General features: G+C 38.3%; 1 protein-coding gene across 2 annotated transcripts in view; it reads left to right on the plus strand.

Moving 5' to 3' along the window:
• LIN54 (lin-54 DREAM MuvB core complex component) overlaps positions 1-22,149 on the plus strand; it is a 64,102-nt gene extending 41,953 nt beyond the window's left edge. For both annotated transcript variants that reach the window (XM_081090720.1, XM_081090721.1), the window contains exons 5-13: positions 2,009-2,225; positions 6,540-6,604; positions 7,400-7,597; positions 10,295-10,386; positions 11,730-11,801; positions 12,609-12,711; positions 12,870-13,007; positions 17,108-17,310; positions 20,745-22,149. In XM_081090720.1, the coding sequence (XP_080946846.1) occupies positions 2,009-2,225; positions 6,540-6,604; positions 7,400-7,597; positions 10,295-10,386; positions 11,730-11,801; positions 12,609-12,711; positions 12,870-13,007; positions 17,108-17,310; positions 20,745-20,946 (1,290 nt within the window). In that variant the 3' untranslated portion in view covers positions 20,947-22,149. The remainder of the gene's footprint in view (positions 1-2,008; positions 2,226-6,539; positions 6,605-7,399; positions 7,598-10,294; positions 10,387-11,729; positions 11,802-12,608; positions 12,712-12,869; positions 13,008-17,107; positions 17,311-20,744) is intronic.

Consider the following 22,149-nt stretch of genomic DNA (forward strand, 5'->3'; position numbering starts at 1 on the left):
TCAATGATGAGAGAGAATCATTGATTGGCTGCCTTCTGCATGCCCTACACTGGAGATCGAGCCCAAACCTGGGCATGTGCCCTGACCGGGAATCAAATCGTGACCTTCTGGTTCACAGGGCAATGCTCAACCACTGAGCCACACCGGCCAGGCTACAGTTTTTTTTAAAGTACTATCTTGTGTACATATGACATTACCAATACACTTAACTGTTAAGTTTGAGGCACCTTGTTGCTTAAGGTGGTATTCCCCACCCACCCCCATTTTGAGCTGATAGAGCAGTGGTTCTCAACCTTCTGGCCCTTTAAATACAGTTCCTCATGTTGTGACCCAGCCATAAAATTATTTTCGTTGCTACTTCATAACTGTAATGTTGCTACTCTTATGAATTGTAATGTAAATATCTGATATGCAGGATAGTCTTAGGCGACCCCTGTGAAAGGGTCGTTCGACTGCCAAAGGGGTCACGACCCACAGGTTGAGAACCACTGCGATAGAGTAAGGGTAGAGTATGTCTTACACCATTGTACATATTTGTCTTATAGGTTGCTTGATTTTTTAGTAGCTCCCATATGTACACATTTATTTTATCCCTTAAGCTTCATATTTTCATTTAACTTACTGACTGCTATGGCTATTACCTCTTACTAGAAGCCCGGTGGATGAAATTCATACACAGAGGCGGGGGTCCCCTCCCCCACCCACCCCCGCCCCCACCGGCCTGGTCGCCCCTTGCAGACTGCTGTTCAGTCGTTCGGTCGTCCTTCACTAACCCTTCTGCCAGCCTGGTCACCCCACGCAGCCTGCTTGTTCAGCCGTTTGGTCGTCCCTCACTAACCCCCCTGCTGGCCTGGCCCTAGGCAGCCATCTTGTGAGGGTGGGAGGTTTAATTTGCATATTATCTCTTTATTATATAGGATCTTTATTTTAAATCTGCTTTGTGGTACCTCTTCCTAATGATAACATGTGAATTATTTGATGCTGAAATAATCTCCTTTGACTGTCACCTATAGAGTTTCCAAACTAAATGACATTCTCCTTTTTTAATTTCCTGGGCTTTTAAAGAAATGTTCAAATTCTTTAGAATTATTTTTTATAAATTATTCATTTAATGAATATAGGTCTCCATCATGTTAATTACCCTTTAGCATGAGGGATTTTTGAAGAATAGTAGGGATGTAATTCCTTATAAAATAATTCTACCGAAGTAGTTGGAGAATCTTGTCAGGACCTTTGCTTTGTATGACAGTCTGTTATACATTGATTAAACAACATTGATTGGAGAAACTTAAAAGACGTTAGTTTTCTTCTGCCTCTGATGTTTCGCTTAGCTTTTTAGGAAGTCACATTAACTTTTTGTCAGACTGAAGGAGAAAATTAAAAATGATTATATTGACTCAGATCTGAATCACCCAAAATTAGTTTCCCTAGACAAAGTTGGTGTAATTCTGGACTAAATTTGGTGTCCTACCCATATGTTAGTGGGTACATTTGTATCTGTGGTGTTCTAAGCCTTTCAGAAATGACTATACTTAAAAAGGACTTTTCTTTTGGGTTTCTTTTTCTTTTAGAACATGGGAAAATGAAATTTGTCATAGTTAATTTGATAGGTAGTGACAAAACCAAATATCTTTATCCTTTTTTCTCTGTGTTGAATATGAAGCTTAATTCTTGGAGTTTTAAAATAATCTTTTTCTTATACATTTTACCTGATATGAACAAAATTGTATAAGTTTTTGTAATTTAAGTAATAACTTTTTTATAGCAAGTCATCTGACCTGGATTGTCACGGAAGGTAACTATTAGAAATGGAAGACAAAACTCATTAATTGTGGTTTCACTCCTGTATTCATTGCTATTCTTTTCATTTCTCTTTGAACAGGTTGTCCTTTGAACAGTGTTTGATGAACTACAGGAACATGCTTTAACTTGAGTGATTGTCTTAAATTAAAAGGTATAGGAAAGTTAAATACCAGATTAATGATAGCCGTGTTGTATTGTTTAATAGGCAGTGAAATCAGCTGTGCAGACCATCACTGTTGGAGGCGTGAGCACATCACAGTTTAAGACAATTATTCCTCTGGCAACTGCTCCAAATGTCCAGCAGATCCAAGTGCCTGGAAGCAAGTTTCATTATGTCCGACTTGTTACTGCCACAACAGCCAGTAGCTCAACCCAGCCAGTTAGTCAGAATCCCAGTACAAACACTCAGCCTCTTCAGCAAGGTTAGTAATCGTTTTTTTAAAATAGTAATTAATGCTTTGAACATTATTAAAAAACATCAGTCCTTTTCTTGCTGATCTGATTAATTATGGCATTTCAGCTGACAGTTTGAATTAGGAAGCAGTGAAATAGAATCAGTTGTATATGACTATAGTATTTCATTCTGCTAGAAGTTGGTGCACAGTGTGCTATGCTACCAGATAATCATAATTATTTGCAGTTGGCCATTTTATTGTTAGTTTAAAAGCCTACCACTTATGCCAGTGAGATAAATTTAGATGGAACCAAATTATTTATCTTATTTTCTAAATTATGAAGATGTTTGATACATTTTGGGTCAGTTGAAATAATCAGTAGGCAAGGTATAAATGATAAGTAAAAATTTATATGTCACTTTCATATTTTGAGTCTGTAATTGCTAATAAAAAGTCATTAAAATATGCTTTTATTTTGCTCAGTTGTATTTTTTTCTGGAGGGTATTTTTGTTTACTAGTATAGTCCTTCCATTTTCTGTTTTATGTTTAATCTTTTCTGCCACCTGAAATACCCACGCACATAACCTTTCTTCATATTTACTTAAAATTGAATGGTGTGAAAGGATTAGGACAGTTTATAGCTCAATATGTTTTTCCAAGGGCTTGATTTCCTATGAGTGATTTATTTATGCAAAAGAGAATTGGGCTCAACTTGTACATTTTCCCACCAAAGCCATACAAAAACTAGTATTCAAAGGCTGCATACTGTTAATTGCTGGCTGGATGGTAGGCAGCACTGTAGAAAGACCAGAAGAGTGCTTATTTAACCTTTTTAGAATATAATCTCCTACCATCTTGGTGAAGGAGGAAATCAGTTTAAGAAATTAAAGTCTTAAGAACTTGCGGGTATGGTTTCTGAAGTTTGGAAAGGGGCTTTCTAAAAGGATTGTTCAGAATTCCTGTTAAAAACAAAAAGATTATGTCAGCTTCTATGAAAACTGCAGTAGTAGTGAAATGAGACTGCTGTAAAGATAAAGAGGAGAGATACGGACTGCTCACTTAGGTATAGAACGTTAATATGACGCCCCCCTCCCTAGGTAATTTAGAAGTGTTCTGTTTTCTTCATTCCCCAGCTTTCAGTTAAGATGCAGAATGCAGATGCCAAGCTAATGGAAACCTAGAGTTCCCAAAGTTTCAAGCTCTGTGTGTGCTCAAGCACAGGGACAATTATCCTTCCTTTATTCTCCAAATAAGAATCATCAGAGTTTGTGGACAAGCCACACACCTCTTCCCCATTATTTCACAGACCACTAGGAACTTCTTGTGTGTGTGTGTTTGTTTGTTTGTTTGTTTATTTGTTTTTATTGATTTCAGAGAGGAAAGGAGAGGGGGAGAGAGAGAGAAATATCAGTGATGAGAGAGAATCATTGATAGGCTGCCTCCTGCATGCCCCCTACTAGGGATCGAGCCCGCAACCCAGGCATGTGCCCTTGACCGGAATCGAACCCGGGACCCTTCAGTCTGCAGGCCAACGCTCTATCCACTGAGCCAAATGAGCTAGGGCTCTTGTGTTCTTTAGTTGTTGGATTTGCTTCAGAATTGCTGCTCTGTGTGCAAGTGGTATAGGGAGCCCACTCTTCGGTGTCTCAAGCATGAATTCAGGCTTTTAATTCCTTATAGTATTGCTGAGACCAGTCAACAATGGTTATTAAAATTTTACTAAAAGATAAAGTAACTGAGGAGAATCAAACAGAACAGGAAGCTTTCAAATCAGGTATCAGATGTCACTGCTCCTATAATTCATGGTCATACCCTCTTTGTATAGCATCTTTATTGAGATACTAGAGGCCCAATGCACGAAATTCTGCCTTCCCCCGGCTGCCAGCACCGCCTTTCTCTGGCTGCCAGCACTTGTTTTCCTCCAGCACCTGGGACTCGGGCTTCCCTTGCAGCCCCAGCTTCATCCGGAAGGTCATCTGGTCTAATTAGCATATTATGCTTTTATTATTATAGATAATTCATATCTACTTGCATACCACCTAGTGGCTTTTTGTATATGTAGAGACATGCAGTCATCATCATTAACTGTACATTTTCTGGAGGTTGTCCTCCTTCCCCCTTCTCCCTGGTTGGTCACCTTGCTGCACAGGCCTGCTCCCTTTTAGGTCAGCGTTCTCTAATGTTCTTCCAGGATGCTCAACTTTTCCTCTTCAGCCATCAATCTTCCCAGCCTTTCTATCAAAGGAAGCCTTTTTTCTTTTTCTTTTTCTTTTTCTTTTACAGTTCAGAGCAGTTTAGATCCCATTATCTCAACCTCCCTTTCAGACCAGGCTCGATCATTTGCATAAGTAAAAACCTAAGGGCTGTTCTTTCTAAATCCCTTTTTTAGACTATGGAAGTGGTGATAGTAGCACACATTGTATTTCTTTCCATCCAAACATAATAGGTGTAGTGCTAGTCCTGAATTTTATCATAGCATTTCTCTATGTCAGGTTTCATTTTCCCTCTAAATCAGCTCATCCTTGTATTTTTAGTTTTAATAGCTGTCATTTTCCCAGTCACTTGAAAGCTTAGCAATGACTTTTTTTCCCTTATACCTGCAATTCTGCCATCCAAATGGTGGATAATTCACGCTCCTTTCACCTCTATCCTGTCTCTACAGCTGTTCTCTTCTTTCCATTCCCAGCACTGTCACCCCAGATCAGACCCTCATTTGTTGCATTCTTTTTAACTTTTCTTGTTTCTTGCAACTCCATTCTGTTTTACGCATTTACACTTTCAGATACAGGTGTGTTTGTTTTTTGTTTTGTTTTTTTGGTTTGTTTGTTTTTTGTGGGTTTTTTTTTCCTATTCCAAATAGTATTTCTGGAATACTTCAGAATTGTTAGAAACTTCTCATTGCCTACTGAATTAAAAATAGACTTCTACCTTAACATTCAAGGTCTTCAAAATGGCTGCAATCTGATTTTTGCTTGTGCTTGCCTATTTTAACCCTCGGTTCCAACCAAACTGGTCTGTTCACCAACATTTTTGTGAAATGCTTTGCAGCTTCCCAGTATCGAGCCTCCACTTCTCATGCTTCTGCCCCTGCATGGAATGTCCTCCTCCGGGCTGTGTGCCCTCTCTGCAGCCTGTCCACGGGTCAGGACCTGTCTCAGGACACTGTGTCCTCAGTGCATTCTTTCCATACTCCCATCCTCTGCCAATCACATGTATGTTCTGTCTCATTTGAATTCCCACAGCACTTTCTTTTTTAACAGGATTTATTTGATTTGGTACTGTCTAATCTGCTCTACTTAATTAATCTCTTTCAGCAGGTGTCTTGTACTTTAGTTTCCCTGGGATGCTGTCCACAATGCCATTTATATAGTAGTAATGTTTGTAGTAATAACAACAGTAATAACGGCATCTAACATTTATTAAGCACTTAACTATTTGTTGGGCACTTTTTAAATAAATTTTTATGAGTTAACATATTTAATCCTTATACCTAAATTTTAAAGACGTTACTATCTCCATATTGCAGATGGAGATGCAGACAAAGAGAGTTTTAAGTAGTTGGAAAGAAGCAAAATTGGGATTAGAATCTCCAGGGTCTGATGACTTATGAGCCCACACATATTCTTTTTTTAAAACCAATTTTTAAAAAATATATTTTTTATTTCAGAGAGGAAGGGAGAGGGAGAGAGAGATAGAAACATCAGTGATGGGAGAGAATCATGGATTGGCTGCCTCCTGCACGCTCTCTACTGGGGATTCAGCTCACAACCTGGGCTTGTGCCCTTAACTGGAATCGAACCCAGGACCCTTCAGTCCGTAGGCCGGATGCTCTATCCACTGAGCCAAACCGGCTAGGTTGCCCACACATATTCTTAAACTTCATGCTGTACTACCTTCTAGTAGGTACTTTGTAAATAATGACTTAAACAAGGATGATATTTTCTTTGATTTAAATAAAAACATAGCAATTAGAAATAGTACAGAATAGCATTGTTACCCAAGCTCCTGAATGGCAGGTTTTTAAGTTTATGCAATGTTTCATCTGACTGTATTTAGTAGTGAATGTATAAATCATCTGCACACACATTGAAGTATTTTTAGAAGAATGTTTTAAATGAGAAACATTCCCTCATAAAGTGACTATAACTACCTGGTAGATGGGTTAAGGAATTTTGATAAAAGTTTCTTGGTAGATGGTTTAGGATTGCTCCAAATAAGAAACAGGTTGGAATTCTTTAAGCTCTTTCATGAGGCTATCTTGAGAGAGCTAAGAACCTTAAATGTTTTAAATATTATTGTATGGAAGTAAATTATACCTTTTTCCCCCCTTTTTAAAAAAGCAAAGCCCGTGGTTAGCACCACTCCAGTGCGGATGTCAGTTCCACTTACACAGACTGTCAAACAAGTGAGTATCACATAACTTCTTTTCTCAGTATCTCCCAAACAGACAATTTACTTTTAAAATTGAAAGTTAAGATTTTTTTAAAAAATTAAGCTTTGGCCAGTTTTATTAAAGAAAAATGTCTGATTTACTTTTCACCAGTCTGTTCTTTGCTGCTTCTAATGATAGCAGAATCACCTGGAGCAACGATAGCAGTGTGCATAACCTTCACATGCTGTGCCCAGTGCAGTGTCATTGCCACTGTAGTGATGGACACTAGGTTTGGCCAACATGGCATAGCGCTCTATTTCAGACTTCCTAAGACTGGACAGTTGCTGGCAAGGGTGATCAGTTTCACTTTGCCTTGTCTGATCATTTTTAGAGGCTGCTTGTACCCCAGCACGTACTTCCCAGTTTTCATAGCAAGTTATAGCCTAGAATTGATTGACTCCAGCCACTTTAAAAAATATATACATATATATATTTTATTGATTTCAAAGAGGAAGGGAGAGGGAGAAAGAGACAGAAACCAATGATGAGAAAGAATCATTGATCGGCTGCCTCCTGCATGCCCCCCACCGGGGATTGAGCCCGCTATCCAGGCATGTGCCCTGACCAGGAATCAAACCTTAACCTCCTAATTCATAGGTCGACACTCAATCATCAAGTCACACTGGCCGGGCAGCTTTTTAATCTTTGCAGCCACCATCTTCCTGCCATACCCATGGGTGAAAGTTAAGATTTAAGTATGAGAGATGTATATTAAATTGGAAAATTATAAAATTTATTTTTGTAATTATTTGATCTTTCTTTTTTTAGGTTGTTCCAAAACCAATTAATCCAACTTCACAAATCGTTACTACTAGCCAGCCACAGCAACGGCTCATCATGCCTGCCACCCCACTGCCACAGATCCAGCCAAACCTCACTAACCTGCCGCCAGGCACGGTGCTGGCACCAGCTCCAGGGACAGGGAATGTGGGTTACGCAGTGCTTCCAGCTCAGTATGTTACTCAGGTATGAGGCAAAAATGAAGTCATTGCACTTCCAAAAGGATATTAGGTCTAAGATGGATAGCATTGTCACATTCTGAAAATGACTCAAACCATCTAACTCAGTATTAACACATTGTTTGCGGGTAGTTTTTATCGGGCGCTAACAGGTGGCGCGGGCCATTTTTGCTAATTTTTTGCGCAAATGGCAACGTTCAGTAAAGTTACGATAACTTTAGTTTACGTATTTATACGTTACCCGCATTCTACCGCTAGTCTATAAAAAACGTATTAATACGTGTCCCGCGCTCTACTACCAGTCAACGTAAAACGTATAAGTAAAATGTATAAATACGTTTCCCGCATACAATGTGTTAAGATGGCTCTTTCCAAAATCTTGAAATGTTAATGAAAACTTCTTAGTTTATTTTTGTGTATTCTTAACATTGAGAAATATAAAGCACAAGTCAAATATATAAGTTAGACAATTTGGAGCTGAGAGCATGTTGATGAGAGGGCAAGACCATCTATGATAATAAAAGCATAATATGCTAATTAGATCAGACAGCCGAACAACCTGGACGTCCTTCTGGACAAAGCCACAGCGGCAGGGGCTGAGGTAGAGTGGTTAGGGGCAATCAGGCAGGCAGGCAGAGTGGTTAGGGATGATCAGGCAGGCAAGCGAGCAGCTAGGGGTGATCAGGCAGGCAAGCGAGCAGCTAGGGGTGATCAGGCAAGCAGGCAGAGTGGTTGGGGGCGATCAGGCAGGCGAGCAGTTAGAAGCCAGTGGTCCCGGATTGCAAGAGGGATGTCCAAGGGGTCCTGGATTGTAAGAGGTTTCAGGCTGGGCTGTGGGCCGTCCCCCCGCCCCCCCCGCCCCCCCCCCCCGCACGAATTTTGTGCACCGGGGCCTCTAGTATAGATATAAGAGAAAATAAGATGAAGTTAAATTATCAGAGTCCAAATGAATTCAGAAAGGACTGTGACCCTAATAAAGCTCTTCTTTATCTATGAATATAAAGCCACTGACTTGTTCTTGGAAAATAGACTGTTAGATGGATTTCCAGGTGACATGCCTTGAGTGATCTGTCCAGACTCATTTTGTCCATCTTTATTATTATTATTTTTTTTTATTGATTTTTTACAGAGAGGAAGGGAGAGAAATAGAGAATTAGAAACATCGATGAGCGAGAAACATCCATCAGCTGCCTCCTGCACACCTCCTACTGGGGATGTGCCCGCAACCAAGGTTCATGCCCTTGACCGGAATCAAACCTAGGACCCTTCAGTCCGCAGGCCGATGCTCTATCCACTGAGCCAAACCAGTTAGGGCCATTTTGTCCATCTTTAGATCAAAGCCATAGATTATCCAGTTGGCTGGCTTGGATTAGGTGTGCTGCTTCTAGGAAGCAGAAGTTTTCTTTTTCATATCAGAGTCAATCAAATTTGCCCAGTCAGTGTTGTTCAGTGGTTGAGGTTTGGGGCTTAATTCCCAAGAGGGGCTGTGCAGGAGGCAGCCAGTCGATGTTTCTCTTTTGTCAAATTCTCTATTCCTCTTCCTTTCTCTCTAAAATCAATAAAAACACTTTGAGAAAGTTAAGAGTCAAGCAAATTAGTACCATGTTCTAAGCCAGGGGTGGGCAAACTTTTTGACTCGAGGACCACAATGGGTTCTTAAACTGGACCTGAGGGCCGGAACAAAAGCATGGATGGAGTGTTTGTGTGAACTAATATAAATTCAAAGTAAACATCATTACATAAAAGGGTACGGTCTTTTTTTTTTTTAGTTTTATCCGGCCCACAGGCCGTAGTTTGTCCATGGCTGTTCTAAGCTATTGAATTGTTGATTTATTCAGCTTGTAAGAGGAGAAACAGAAACCTATCTGTACTTTAATGAAATGTACTTTGGTGTATGGTGTGTGGCTACTAATTTTTAAATACCATTAATGTTCAGTATTTTTATCATTAGCATCTCTTTTATGTTTAGAAATCAGTGTAAAATAGAAACTTAATTATTGTGCATGTAACTCCTCATTTTTTATAACTTGCAATGTGATGAATGATCAATATAGTAAATTTTATTTACCATTTTTCTAGCCAATACAAGAGATTACAGTACTTTTAGGGAATTTTCTAATTCTAATAAGATACTTCTCTTTGAAAAATTTATTATACAGGCAGTCCTTGGGTTACGTCGGACTCAATGTATGTCGTTTCGTGGTTATATCGCCATCTCCCATTTACAGTATTTATTTTAAAAAAAAGTTCTGTCATTTTGACAGATGTTCTTTATGTTTTTTATTATTTATTTACCACAAGTAAAGGTCAGGAATTGTTATCTTCCTTTCAGATTTCTTTTACTGTTTCACTTCGTTATTGCTGTGTATGTGCTCCATGTGAGTGACGTAGGTGCTTATGTAGGTGGGTTCTGATTTACGGCGAAAATCGCGTTTCGTTGCGCTGTAGAAATGGATCCTCAATGTAACCTGAGGACCTACTGTATTTGTACCATGTTGTACTTTAAAATGTTCACATTGTTTTTACCTCTAATATTAGTTTGGATCTTTAGAAAAGCTGCCTTGAAGTAGTATGTTTGCATGAGATTTTTCATTTTATTTTTTCTGTTTTAGTAAATGAATTTGTGCTTCTCACTGATAACTATATCTGCGACTATTGTCCATTTTTGTAAATATGGTCTAAAATTATCTTTCTTTACATGTAGCTACAGCAGTCTTCATATGTGTCTATAGCAAGCAGCTCTAACTTTACTGGTACATCAGGTGTCCAGACCCAGGCAAGGCTTCCATTCAATGGGTGAGTATTTGGAAAATATGTAAGTTAAATTGTTGGATCAGGTTAAATGCAGCATCAAATATATATATTTCAAGATACATTTATTTGATTTTTTCCCCCTTAAAGCTATGTGAGATAGTCAAAAGAACTCCCAGATATCTTATTTGAGGGCCATCCCTTGAGATGCCTGTTCTAGTTTTGTCATATCCAACACTGTATCAGTGCCAACCCAGGGCTCCCCCCCCTTCCCCAGAGGCCCTCCATCTCCTCCATCATTCCCACACATTGTCTTGCCACCAAGTGTGAATAATGATATTTTTGAAAACCTGGAGAATTCCTTCTCCTCCCCTACAAACCAAGCTTTCTGCTCAGGATGAGTTTCCAGCTGAGTCTGGAGGCCGCTGGAGTTTTCCCAGGCATGGTGTCGGGGAGTGAAGGGGGGTTCTTGGTGATGTGTGGGTGGACTTTTTAAATTTTAAGAGTCATTTATTTATTTTCATGTATTAAATATATTAGTAGCTCATCCAAAAAATAAAAGAGAAGTCCCAACTTTGTCTTCTTGGATATATTAATTTTTCCACATGCTTTATTCTCTCTCTGTCTCCCCTCTTCTCTCCTTTTCCCACCCTGAATATATTTTTTAAAGAATATTGGTTTTTAAATTGTTTTTGTTGAGTCCTTGCTTTTTTTGTTTTGTGTGTGTGTGTGTGTGTGTGTGTGTGTGTGTGTGTGTTTAATCTGTTGTTTGTTGCCTTTGCAGTGTTGGATGGAACTAGTCTTACCTCTCCCCTCTAAAATTCCAGCTCCATGAACTCTCTTCTACTCACTATCTTTTATAATTAAGTCTGAAAAGTTTTGGGGAGATTTAAACTTTAGTTTTCTGAAGGAATAGTATTTTTTGTGGAATGTTCTGTAGAAGTTATTGATAATGTTCTTTTTCTTTTTTTTTTAAAGGATTTTTTACTGACTTTGAGAGAAAGAGGAAAGGAGAGAGAGAGAGAAACATCGATTTGAGAGTGCTCACCCCACACTGGGGATCGAGTCTGCAACTTGGGCATGTGCCCTGACCAGGAATCAAACTGGCAACCTTTTGGTGCACAGGGATGATGCCCAACCAACTGAGCCACACTGGCCAGGGCCGATAATGTGCCCCCCCCCCTCATATCTTGACTCTCTGCCTATGTTTTCATGTTACAACTTGCTTTTGAACTTAATGTAAATGGAATAACATAGCAAACTTTTATTAGAGATTTATACATTTGTTAAAGCTTTGTCTTAGGAGGAATTTACAGGTCCGGGACTTTATTAATTTTGAATACTTTTAACTGATTAAAATGTGTATCTTTTTGTGTGTGTCTGTATAGTATAATCCCATCAGAGTCTGCCAGTCGGCCCAGAAAGCCCTGTAATTGTACAAAATCGCTGTGTTTGAAATTGTAAGTCTTTTTGCTACTGTTTCCTCATTTGATATACCCAAAAATGCTTTTAAAAACAAATATAGTTAACTAAAATTTCTTTATAGACCAATTCCGTAAGTCTAAGTAATTTAAAGAAACATACAAGTGTGAATGTTTGAGAGTATGATAGTGTGAAAATACTGTTTCATTCATTCAGGAAAAAATAATTGTAGGGTCTTTACCGTAGATGAGGCACAGGAGTAGGAGTTAGGGACACAGCAGCAGGAGACAGACGTAGTCTCTATCCTCATGAATAATAAATTTGATCTTATTTATGACCTTTATCATTTGGTCTCTTTGAATGAGGTGATACTCTGAGTAGTCTTAAAATGATTGGATGATTAATTTGCTTATTAGTACTGAAGTAAGAGATTTGATATGAAACAATTAAATGAAAAGCATTGGTCATGTGGGAGTTTAGAATCCAAAGAAGCATGGCAGTAGTTCAAGTGAGCAGGTTCCACTAACAGAATATAACCCATATTTCTCCTTTTTCGTGATTTTGAAATAACTTACCTTGGGGGCACACAGAATCGTGTAGCTCTAGTGTTGACAGCTGTTACTACTGGAACTAAGTTTCTAAAGTAAAATTCTAGAAGCCAGTGACTTTAATTTTGAGCTTTATCATGTAGTTGACAGTATATGTTAACTCTAACTGGGTAGCACTGAGTACATTTCTAAAATGTTTTATCACGTGTATAATGCTATTAAATCAGATAATTTATAGTTTTGTTTATCTTAAAAATGACTTTTTTAATATAACTTACACCAACTTTTATATTCCAGATATTGTGATTGCTTTGCAAATGGTGAATTTTGCAACAACTGCAATTGTACTAATTGTTACAATAATTTGGAACATGAAAATGAAAGGCAAAAAGCAATAAAGGTGATTATTTTTTATTTCATTTAACTGATGAAAATTTTAGTTTTCACCTGTTTTATGTGGAACTCTTTGTTTTACAAGGAAAATTAACTCCCCTTTGCAGTATTTAAATTTAATTTCCTGTGATTTAACATCACTTGGCATGTGCTCTGTTTTGATAGGCATGCCTTGACAGAAATCCAGAAGCTTTTAAGCCTAAAATAGGAAAAGGAAAGGAGGGAGAATCAGATCGACGTCACAGCAAAGGATGTAATTGCAAACGCTCAGGATGTCTTAAAAACTACTGTGAATGCTATGAGGTGAGGTGCTGGCTGGGGAAAGTAATGTAGCTATCTTTTGAAAATCACGTTAGAAAGAGCATACTATAAAATTTCACTTGAAAATTGGGAGATTGCTTTGCTATTGGAGTAGGAAGATACGCATAGTTGGCCCAAGGGCCCTCATTTGAGGAAGACCTTCTGGCCTCCCAAGCAAGGCTCAGAGAGCAATACAGGCCTACCTCGTTTTATTGCACCTAGCTTTACTGTGCTTCACAGATGTTGAGGTTTTTGGGTTTTTTTTATAAATTAAAGGCAAAACCCTCCACAGCAAAAAGATTACAACTCGCTTGCAGTGGTCTGGAACCAAACCTCCAATATCTCTGAGGTATGCCTGTGCTTTAGTTTTGTCATTACAGTTTGGGATCTCATTAGCTGTTTTACCAGTTCATAACTTCTTGATCATTATACATGAAAGTATCCAAATCAGATTTTCAATAAAAATAATAACGTCAGAGTGGATGGGAAACTCTATAGTGGTTCTCAACTGAAGGCCAGTACTACCCAGTCTGTCCCCCATGGGCTTTTTGGAAAATATATAGATGCAAAATAGCCTGCATTTCAGGGTATAGTCCTGAAAATAAAGATTTATATTGCCAATAGTGCACTGTTGAAGAACACTGCTCTGTGGAAAAGTAAATTATGTTAAGAAGTTTGCTTTGTTAATATAAAAACAGGAAAGGAGGAATGTAAAATATTGCTGGAAAAAGTGATTGGTCATTGTGAGGTGATTGCATCTGTTTTTACTCTTATCACCCCACTCAACTGGCTGTTTTTATTTATGCATCAGGAATCTTTTTTTTTAAATCCTCACCCGAGGATATATATTTATTGACTTTTAGAGAGAGAGGAAGGGAGGGAGAGAGGCAGGGGAGGGGAAACATCCATCGATTACCTGCCATTTGTTCCCGGATGGGATGGAGCCACCACCTTTTGGTGCACCGGAAGACACTCCAACCAAATAGCCACCCGGCCAGGACCCAGGCATCTTTTCTGAAGAACGTAATTGAAATTCCTTTGACAGATGCCATGTAAATTATCCTCTTGTTTCAGAGAAAGTACTATATAGTTTATTATTTTTCTATTCAAAGGTTAAATACAAGAATCTAGTCATGCCAAGATTAGTTCTTCCCTCCCTCCCACCCTCTCTCCCTCCCTCCCTTCCCTTTTTCTTTCTTTGTTAGAGAGAAACATCAATGTGAAAGAGAAACATTAATCGGTGGCCTCCTGTTTGTGCCCCGACTGGGGATTGAAACAGCAGCCTGGGTGTATGTCTTGCCCAAGAGTCAATCCTGTAAACTTTTGGTGGCTTGGACGATGCTCCAACCACCCCATCCATCCGGCCAGGGCTGTACTTGGTTTCTTGGTGCACCTGAAACTCTTTAATGAGATTCTTTGGAGTTGAGTCATTCCTGCAGTTGGCTCTTCTCATCTGATATATTTTTATTCTTTCAGATTTCACTTTATTTTTAGTTTTGGCAGAAGGCCTAGCCTTGCACTTGGTCAGGTAATACCACCAAGGATTGCACTCTCCCCTAGTAAGGTTTGCTCTGCTGCAGGAGTATGCAAGATTTGTGTACTGCCCCGGACAGTGTGGCTCAGTTGGTTGAGCATTGTCCCATGCAACCAAAGGTCACTGGTTTGACTCTTGATCAGGGCACATGCCTGGGTTGCAGGCTTGATGTCCAGTAGGGGGCATGCAGGAGACAGCCGATTGATGATTTTCTCTCATCGTTGATGTTTTTCTCTATCTCCCCACCTTCCTCTTTCTCTAAAAATCAATTTTAAAAACATATTTTTTAAAAAAGATTTGTACACTGAATTCCTCATTTATGTATTGCATAGGTCAAAAAAACCACTCGGGAAATATAGGAAAGTAAATTTTGTTAGTCCTAAAGCCAGGATGAGTGAAAATTGCATATAATCAAGATTATTTTTTAAAGTCTCTTAAAATCTGAGTCCAATAAGCCAGTTTTCCATTCGCTTTTGGAAGAGATTAACTTTTTTTAGTTTTATTTTATGTTTGTATTGATATTAGAGAGAGGAAGAGAGAGGGAAAGAGAAATAGAAACATCAGTGATGAGAGAGCATCATTGATCAGCTGCCTCCTACTGGGGATCAAGTCCATAATCCAGGCATGTGTCCTGACTGGGAATCAAACCGTGACCTCCTGGTTCATGGGTCAAAGTTCAGCCACTGAGCCACACTGGCTGGGCTTGACTCTATTATTTGTTGTTGTTTGAACACCTGATCAAATAGGTGGCTTCCGCTAGTAAATCATATCATATAAAAGTTATCATGAATATGTTAAATTGTAAGCCATAAAACCAAGTCCACAAAAAGAGAGAAAATGGAAATTGATGTAAAGCTAGGTCAGAAAGGCAAAGAAACCCTTTCGTTGGTGCGTCAGTGAACAATCATGCTATTCAGATTGATATGAACTAATCATTTAATTGAATTGTTTAGCAAATCTGTGAATCAGTCTTGTGTGTTGGAGTGATGGTCAGTTTGCATATTACCTCTTCATTATATAGCATATTAAAAGTGATAGACATATACACCTTTTACATAGGAGGATACAGGATAGTTAATAGTCAGCAGTTAACACAATAAAAATAACAATGAGAGGATTTGTAGACTCTGCTCTGGTGCATAGATTGTGCTCTGAAGGTCCGGAACAAAAGGCAAGATACCCTGACTTTCCAAAGGTATGTTGTCATAGATGCAAAAAACAGTAGACAAGCCCTAGCCGGCTTGGCTCAGTGGATAGAGAGTCAGCCTGCAGACTGAAGGGTCCCAGGCTCGATTCCGGCCAAGGACACATGCCTGGGTTGTGGGCTTGATCCCCAGTAGGGGATGTGCAGGAGGCAGCCGATCAATGATTCTTTTTCATCATTGATGTTTCTCTCTTCCCTTCCTCTCTGAAATCAATAAAGAAATATTTAAAAAAAACCAAAAAACAGTAGACAAGCTAAGTTGAGGTAAAGATTGACTTTTGTCAGGGAAGATACTAGCCTAGGACATGACTACCTGCCATATAAACTGCTTTTTATTAAAAAGTTTTCATTTCAGCCTGACCAGTGTGGCTCAGTGGTTGAATATTGACCTGTGAACCAGGAGGTCATACTTCGATTCCCCGTCAGGGCACATGCCTGGGTTGTGGGCTCCATCCCCAGGGAGAGCGTGCAGGAGACAGCCAATTATCAGTGATTCTCATTATTGATGTTTCTCTCTCTTCCTCTTCTTTCCTCTCTGAAATCAATAAAAATATATATATTTTAAAAAGTTTTCATTTCAGACCATTCTTGAGGTTACTTTAGGTCTCTGAGTTTGCAAGGCCGCCATGCAGGCCTTCCCTGAGCTTATCAGGTTAGCATGTGGCCTCTTTTCAGTCCATATATTTTATAGAAATAAAAACATTATATATACAAAAAATCTTTTTATGCATTTTTTGTGGTACTCATGAGCTGGAAGCAAATGGCCATCAAACTAAAAAATGAAAAAGACTTTAGGATTTGTGAGGTAGTATATGTATGTGTACATAATATCTATGTTTTTTTTTCATAAATATACATATACTTACATATTTTTTATGATTTAATATGGGCTTTTGAAGGGTTTGAGGAATCTGGAGAAGGGGGTTCAAGGAGGGAGATATAATAAAAACAGCAACTATGAAATCCTTTCCATGTGGTATTGTGTGTTTGCATAAATGGGAGGTCATCAACATGTTAATGATGACTTGATTGAGGTGGTTCGATTCTATGTGACCCTTATTTTTAATATTGTAATGAGTCATTCATATTCTTTATAAAGAACATGTTTTTCATATCAGGAGGAAAATCTATAGTGGTGGTGGGGGGGTGGGGAAATGAACTCAAACAGAAACATTGCATAACCACTCTCAGACTTAAGAATACCTACCTACACACATGAGTAGTTAGCCCATTTGGTGTTTGTCAGCAAGAGTGGTTCCATTTTATCTTATGTCAGTTGACCAGTTATCTGTTGATTTGATCAGGGAGTCTATAGTAACTTGTTTTGGTTTTGATCTGGAAGCTTTTCTTTTGTCAATCTTTTAGGCAAAAATAATGTGTTCCTCAATATGCAAATGTATTGGCTGTAAGAATTTTGAAGAAAGCCCAGAAAGGAAGACATTGATGCACTTGGCAGATGCAGCTGAAGTAAGGGTACAGCAGCAAACAGCGGCGAAGACTAAGTTATCCTCTCAAATTTCAGACTTGCTTACTAGGCCAACACCAGCTTTGAGTAGCGGGGGAGGAAAGTAAGTTAATAGTTTCATCTCTTTATAGTATTACATGAATGTTCATTTTTGGTAAAGTTTCTTTTTTTGGACAAAATTGAGTTTATACTTGGTTGTTGCAAATCTGATTTTTACATTTTCTTGCTATCTTTACTTATTGTAAAGGAATTTAAAGGCAACAGAAAAATCACTCAGACACATTGCACAGTTCTAAAATGCACAGTAATGCTTTATTTCACTCGGCTTTAATTTCTTTGGCTTTCTCCCTACTAAGATAAGCAATTATATAATTTGACAAACCTCTAAGGAAACTAGATTTTTCATATCGCTTACTGGTTATGTCATTTTCCATATTTTTGTACTTTCTTACTGTCAATGTAAGGAAATGTCCAGACCTGTAAGAATTTTTAGGAGTTTATTTGAGCCAAACTAAGGAAAATTACTGGGAAGCTAAGTCTCATTGGATTGAGAAAATGCTCCAGAGATTGGTAGTTTTGCACCTTATTTTATACATTAAAATCAAAGGAGGAGGCATAAGGGTGTTATGAAATTCACTGGTGATAGATTAGGGAGATGGGAGAAAGCAGAGTAGGGAAATCTCTGGGATTGGATTAAAGGTAAAACAAATTACCCTGACATTCCAAAGGTTATTATTAATGCAGAAAGACAATAGACTGGCTTAGTTAAGGTCAAGAATGACCTTTGTCTAGAAAGATACTGGCCTAGGACTACCCTCCATGACTAGCTTTTATTTACTTATTTATTTTTTAATATATTTTATTGGTTTTTTTCCAGAGAGGAAGGGAGAGGCATAGAGAGTTAGAAACATCGATCAGCTGCCTCCTGCACACCCACTACTGGGGATGTGCCCACAACCAAGGTGCATGCCCTTGACCGGAATAGAACCTGGGACCCTTCAGTCCTCAGGTCAATGCTCTATCCACTCAGCCAAACCGGTTAGGGCTAATTAGAAAGTTTTTAATTTCAAGTCATCCTATGAGGTTACTCTGAGGATGCTCTGTAAGGCCGCCATGCAGGTCTCCCTTGAGCAGGTCAGGTTTAGTTTCATCCACATTACCTTTTCTTGCCTTTTCTGTGCCCTCTTAGCGCCAGTCAAACACTATATTATTATAGCTCCTTATTTCACTAGACTGCTGAGCTCTGGAGTAGAAAAGCTGGAGCTTCATTTAAAGTCAGGGCGACCTGAGTTTAAATATATCTGTGCTCCGTAGTAGTGTGTGAATTCAACAAGAACTTCATCTCTGAGCCTGTTTTCTTAGCCTTCAAATCACCCTTACACAGACTGTGAGGAGAAAAGCATCTCTGTTGCAGTTTTTGGCAGGGCCTTATTCTACAAGTTTACTGACTTGGATTTATATTAGTTAGAGGTTAATTTGAGGAATTATTAAATGCAATGACCTTTGCAAATGGTATATAATTTAAAATGTCTTGCCGAAACCGGTTTGGCTCAGTGGATAGAGCGTCGGCCTGCGGACTGAGGGGTCCCAGGTTCGATTCTGGTCAAGGGCATGTACCTGGGCTGTGGGCACATCCCCAGTGGGAGATGTGCAGGAGGCGGCTGATCGATGTTTCTCTCCCATCGATGTTTCTAACTCTCTATCTCTCTCCCTTCCTCTCTGTAAAAAATCAATAAAATATATTTAAAAAAATAAAATAAAATAAAATGTCTAAGTTGAAATAAGATCTCATACTTACAAAAGTAAGACTTCTTTTGTACAACATATTTCAGCTATTAGTTCTGAAGAACTTTTACACCTGTAATAATCAGCAAATGGTTCTTCACTGAATAAAGTAGAAATGGGTTGACATCTTAATAAGGGATCCTTTGCTTCCAATAACCCTTCAGAATATTAAATCTATCTCCATGTGGAGATTAAAAATATTGCCTACACTCAAATATTTATAATTAATTTTTCAACTCATTTCCATGAGGAAATATTTACATTATAAAGTGTAAAAACATACAAAATAATATACTACTAGAGGCCTGATGCATGAAGATTCGTCCAAGAATAGGCCTTCCTTCCTATCCAGCACCGGCTTCCCTCCAGCACCCAGGACCTGGGCTGCTTCGCTACGGCTGCCGCTGCCACCCACCGGACCCGGGCTGGTTTGCTCCAGCCGCCGCCAGGCATCTGGGACTGGGGTTGCTTTGCTCCAGCCACTGCCGCCACCCACTGGGGGCGTGCTCCGGGCCGCACTGCCACCACTCGGAGCACGCCTCCACCCCTGGAGTGTGTCCAATGGGCCCGGGGGTGGCACGCAGTCCCCTCCTGCCCATCTGCGCACGCAACTCCTGAGCAGTTGTGATGCAGCCTCCTCCTGCGTTGGTTGTGACGCCCGACTAATTTGCATATTACCTGTTTATATATATAGATAATCAAAACTATGTAAGAACAACTATTAAAAATGTTATACCAACATGTAACATTTGTCTTCGAGTGGCAAAAGTTGGAATTTTTTCCTTTTTCTAATTTCCAAATGTGATATAATGAGCACTACTATTACACAGTATTACTAATTATACAATATTGTAATATTAACATGATTATAATATTTTTAAATTTAAAGTAGTTTTTGTATTTTAAAGAATTCTATACAACTGTATACCAGGCTAAATCCTAAATTACCCTGTCTTGTCATAGAGGGATTTAATTAAAGACTTCATTTTTTTTTTGTTTTGCCATTGTCTTCTATCATTGACTGCTTAAAAGTTGCTGAGTTAGTGGTTAGATTTAGGTTGCCCAATTTTGTCTCCTGAAAGGTTTAACACTTGGCTACATATAGTAAGCCTCAAGATGGATTGCTCTAATTCAGAACTCAGTAGTTCAGGTCTTTATGAATGAAACTCCATGTATTTGGTTCCCCCCCGTTTTGTTTGTTGTGATAGGACAATGCAAAATTTTGGGGTGCTTGATTTTTTTAAAAAAAAACAAATATATGGAAATATGGGAAAGTACTTTATTTTTAGTGTTGTCCAGGAGATTCCCAATAATTCATCTTTTCATTCAGCAAATATTTTTTGGAGTATCTTGTGTCAGACACTTCTACACAGTGAAGAAACAGCAGTAAGTAAAACAAAGACTGCACTCCTGGACCTTACATTTATGAATCGGGAGGACTTTTGTTACGGAAATATTAAGTCAACAGGTAGAATTACATCTTTTAGTTAACTAGATAACTTTGTCTAGGTAATAAGACATTTTATGTAAAATGTTGTATTTTCTGAACAGTATTTTTCAAATATGGTCAATCATAAAACCAGGCCTAACTGGTTTTAAGCTCTTTAATAGGTGCTGTGCTCATTGCATAAATGTGATATTGAGTATGCTGGTGAATCATGAAAATGTCAACAGATTTCCAAATGAAACAGTGCCACCCACTTTTGTAGTTACTCAGCACCCCATCATCTCTCTTTCTCTACATCATTTCAGATTGCCATTTACATTTGTAACTAAGGAAGTAGCTGAAGCCACGTGTAATTGCCTTCTTGCCCAAGCTGAGCAGGCAGACAAGAAGGGAAAATCAAAGGCAGCAGCTGAACGGATGATACTTGAAGAATTTGGACGATGTTTGATGAGCGTTATCAACTCTGCAGGAAAAGCAAAAAGTGACCCTTGTGCTATGAATTGCTAACTCTTGTACAAAAGACTGATAAATGGAACTGTACAGAAAATTGAAGGTGCAGGGACACTGGATTTTCTGGAAGATAGTTTAACAATTATTGTATTGTTAATTCAGTCCTTGTGAGACCAATTTGAAATTATAATATTGAGAAGAAATTTTAAATGAGGAAATTAGTACATTTTAAATTTTAGTTAAATCTGCTTATGCCCCTTCTAAATTGAATATTTCTTTATTGTATTATATAGATTTTTAATTTGCTTGTGTTTCTTAAGAATTAGATGTTCTATCCTCTGACTCTATTGACAAAGAACATTTATAAATTACTATAATTTATAATGTATGGCGTTGTATGACTTTGTTCAGTAGAAAAAGCCAAAGCAGCATTGGTATTTCCCAGTCATTCTCTGGTACTAGACTAGACTATAAGCAGATAGAACGTCTACATAAACAAATTCTTATGAAACATATTTCAATGACATTATGTTTAGAAAAGCACTGTCTTTTTAAAGAAAAATCGACTTTTTAGGGTGGATTCTGGAATAATATCCTATTGTCACTTTGGGAATTTAGGAAGGGGAAGTAATCCATGGGCACACTTTTAAAATAAAAAAGTTATTGTGGGTTTTTTTTAAAAAAAAACATTAAGGGATAATAGATTAATTCTCAAAGGATGGACAGTGTGTTTTTATAATAAGTGACTAAGAAATGCTCTGGGATGTTTTTTCATTTTCTTTCGAGTAAGTGGTATGTATTTGAAATAAATTATCAAGGTGATTACTGGATACCATTAAAATGAAAGGTTCCTATAAACAGAAGCTAAACATATTAGGTAGTGGTAAAATAGAACCTTATGCAATAATCAGGTATAAAAGTTGAATTGGATGGAGAAATATAAAGAATATTGAAGTTCTAAGAGATGAATGTAGGGAAGGATTTTTCATCTGTATAAGCAGTTCTCTTTATAGACTTTTGAACTCAGAGGTTCAAACCAATAAATGAGTTAATTTACTGAAATGGGCCTCCTAACAAAGCTTTCAAAATTGTAGTGGGTATTTTTTTATAAGGGAAGATTAATATGGCATTATTTTTAGCCAGTGATTTGGTACACTGAAGGTATGAGTGTTTTCATATAATTACTAAAATAACCTAAATCAGAATTCAAAAGCTTTATGAATTTAAGAGCCTGTTATAATAGGACTCTGATTTTATGAC

The sequence above is a fragment of the Myotis nattereri genome (assembly GCF_964212035.1).
Source record: "Myotis nattereri genome assembly, chromosome: 1".
Lineage (NCBI taxonomy): Eukaryota > Metazoa > Chordata > Mammalia > Chiroptera > Vespertilionidae > Myotis > Myotis nattereri.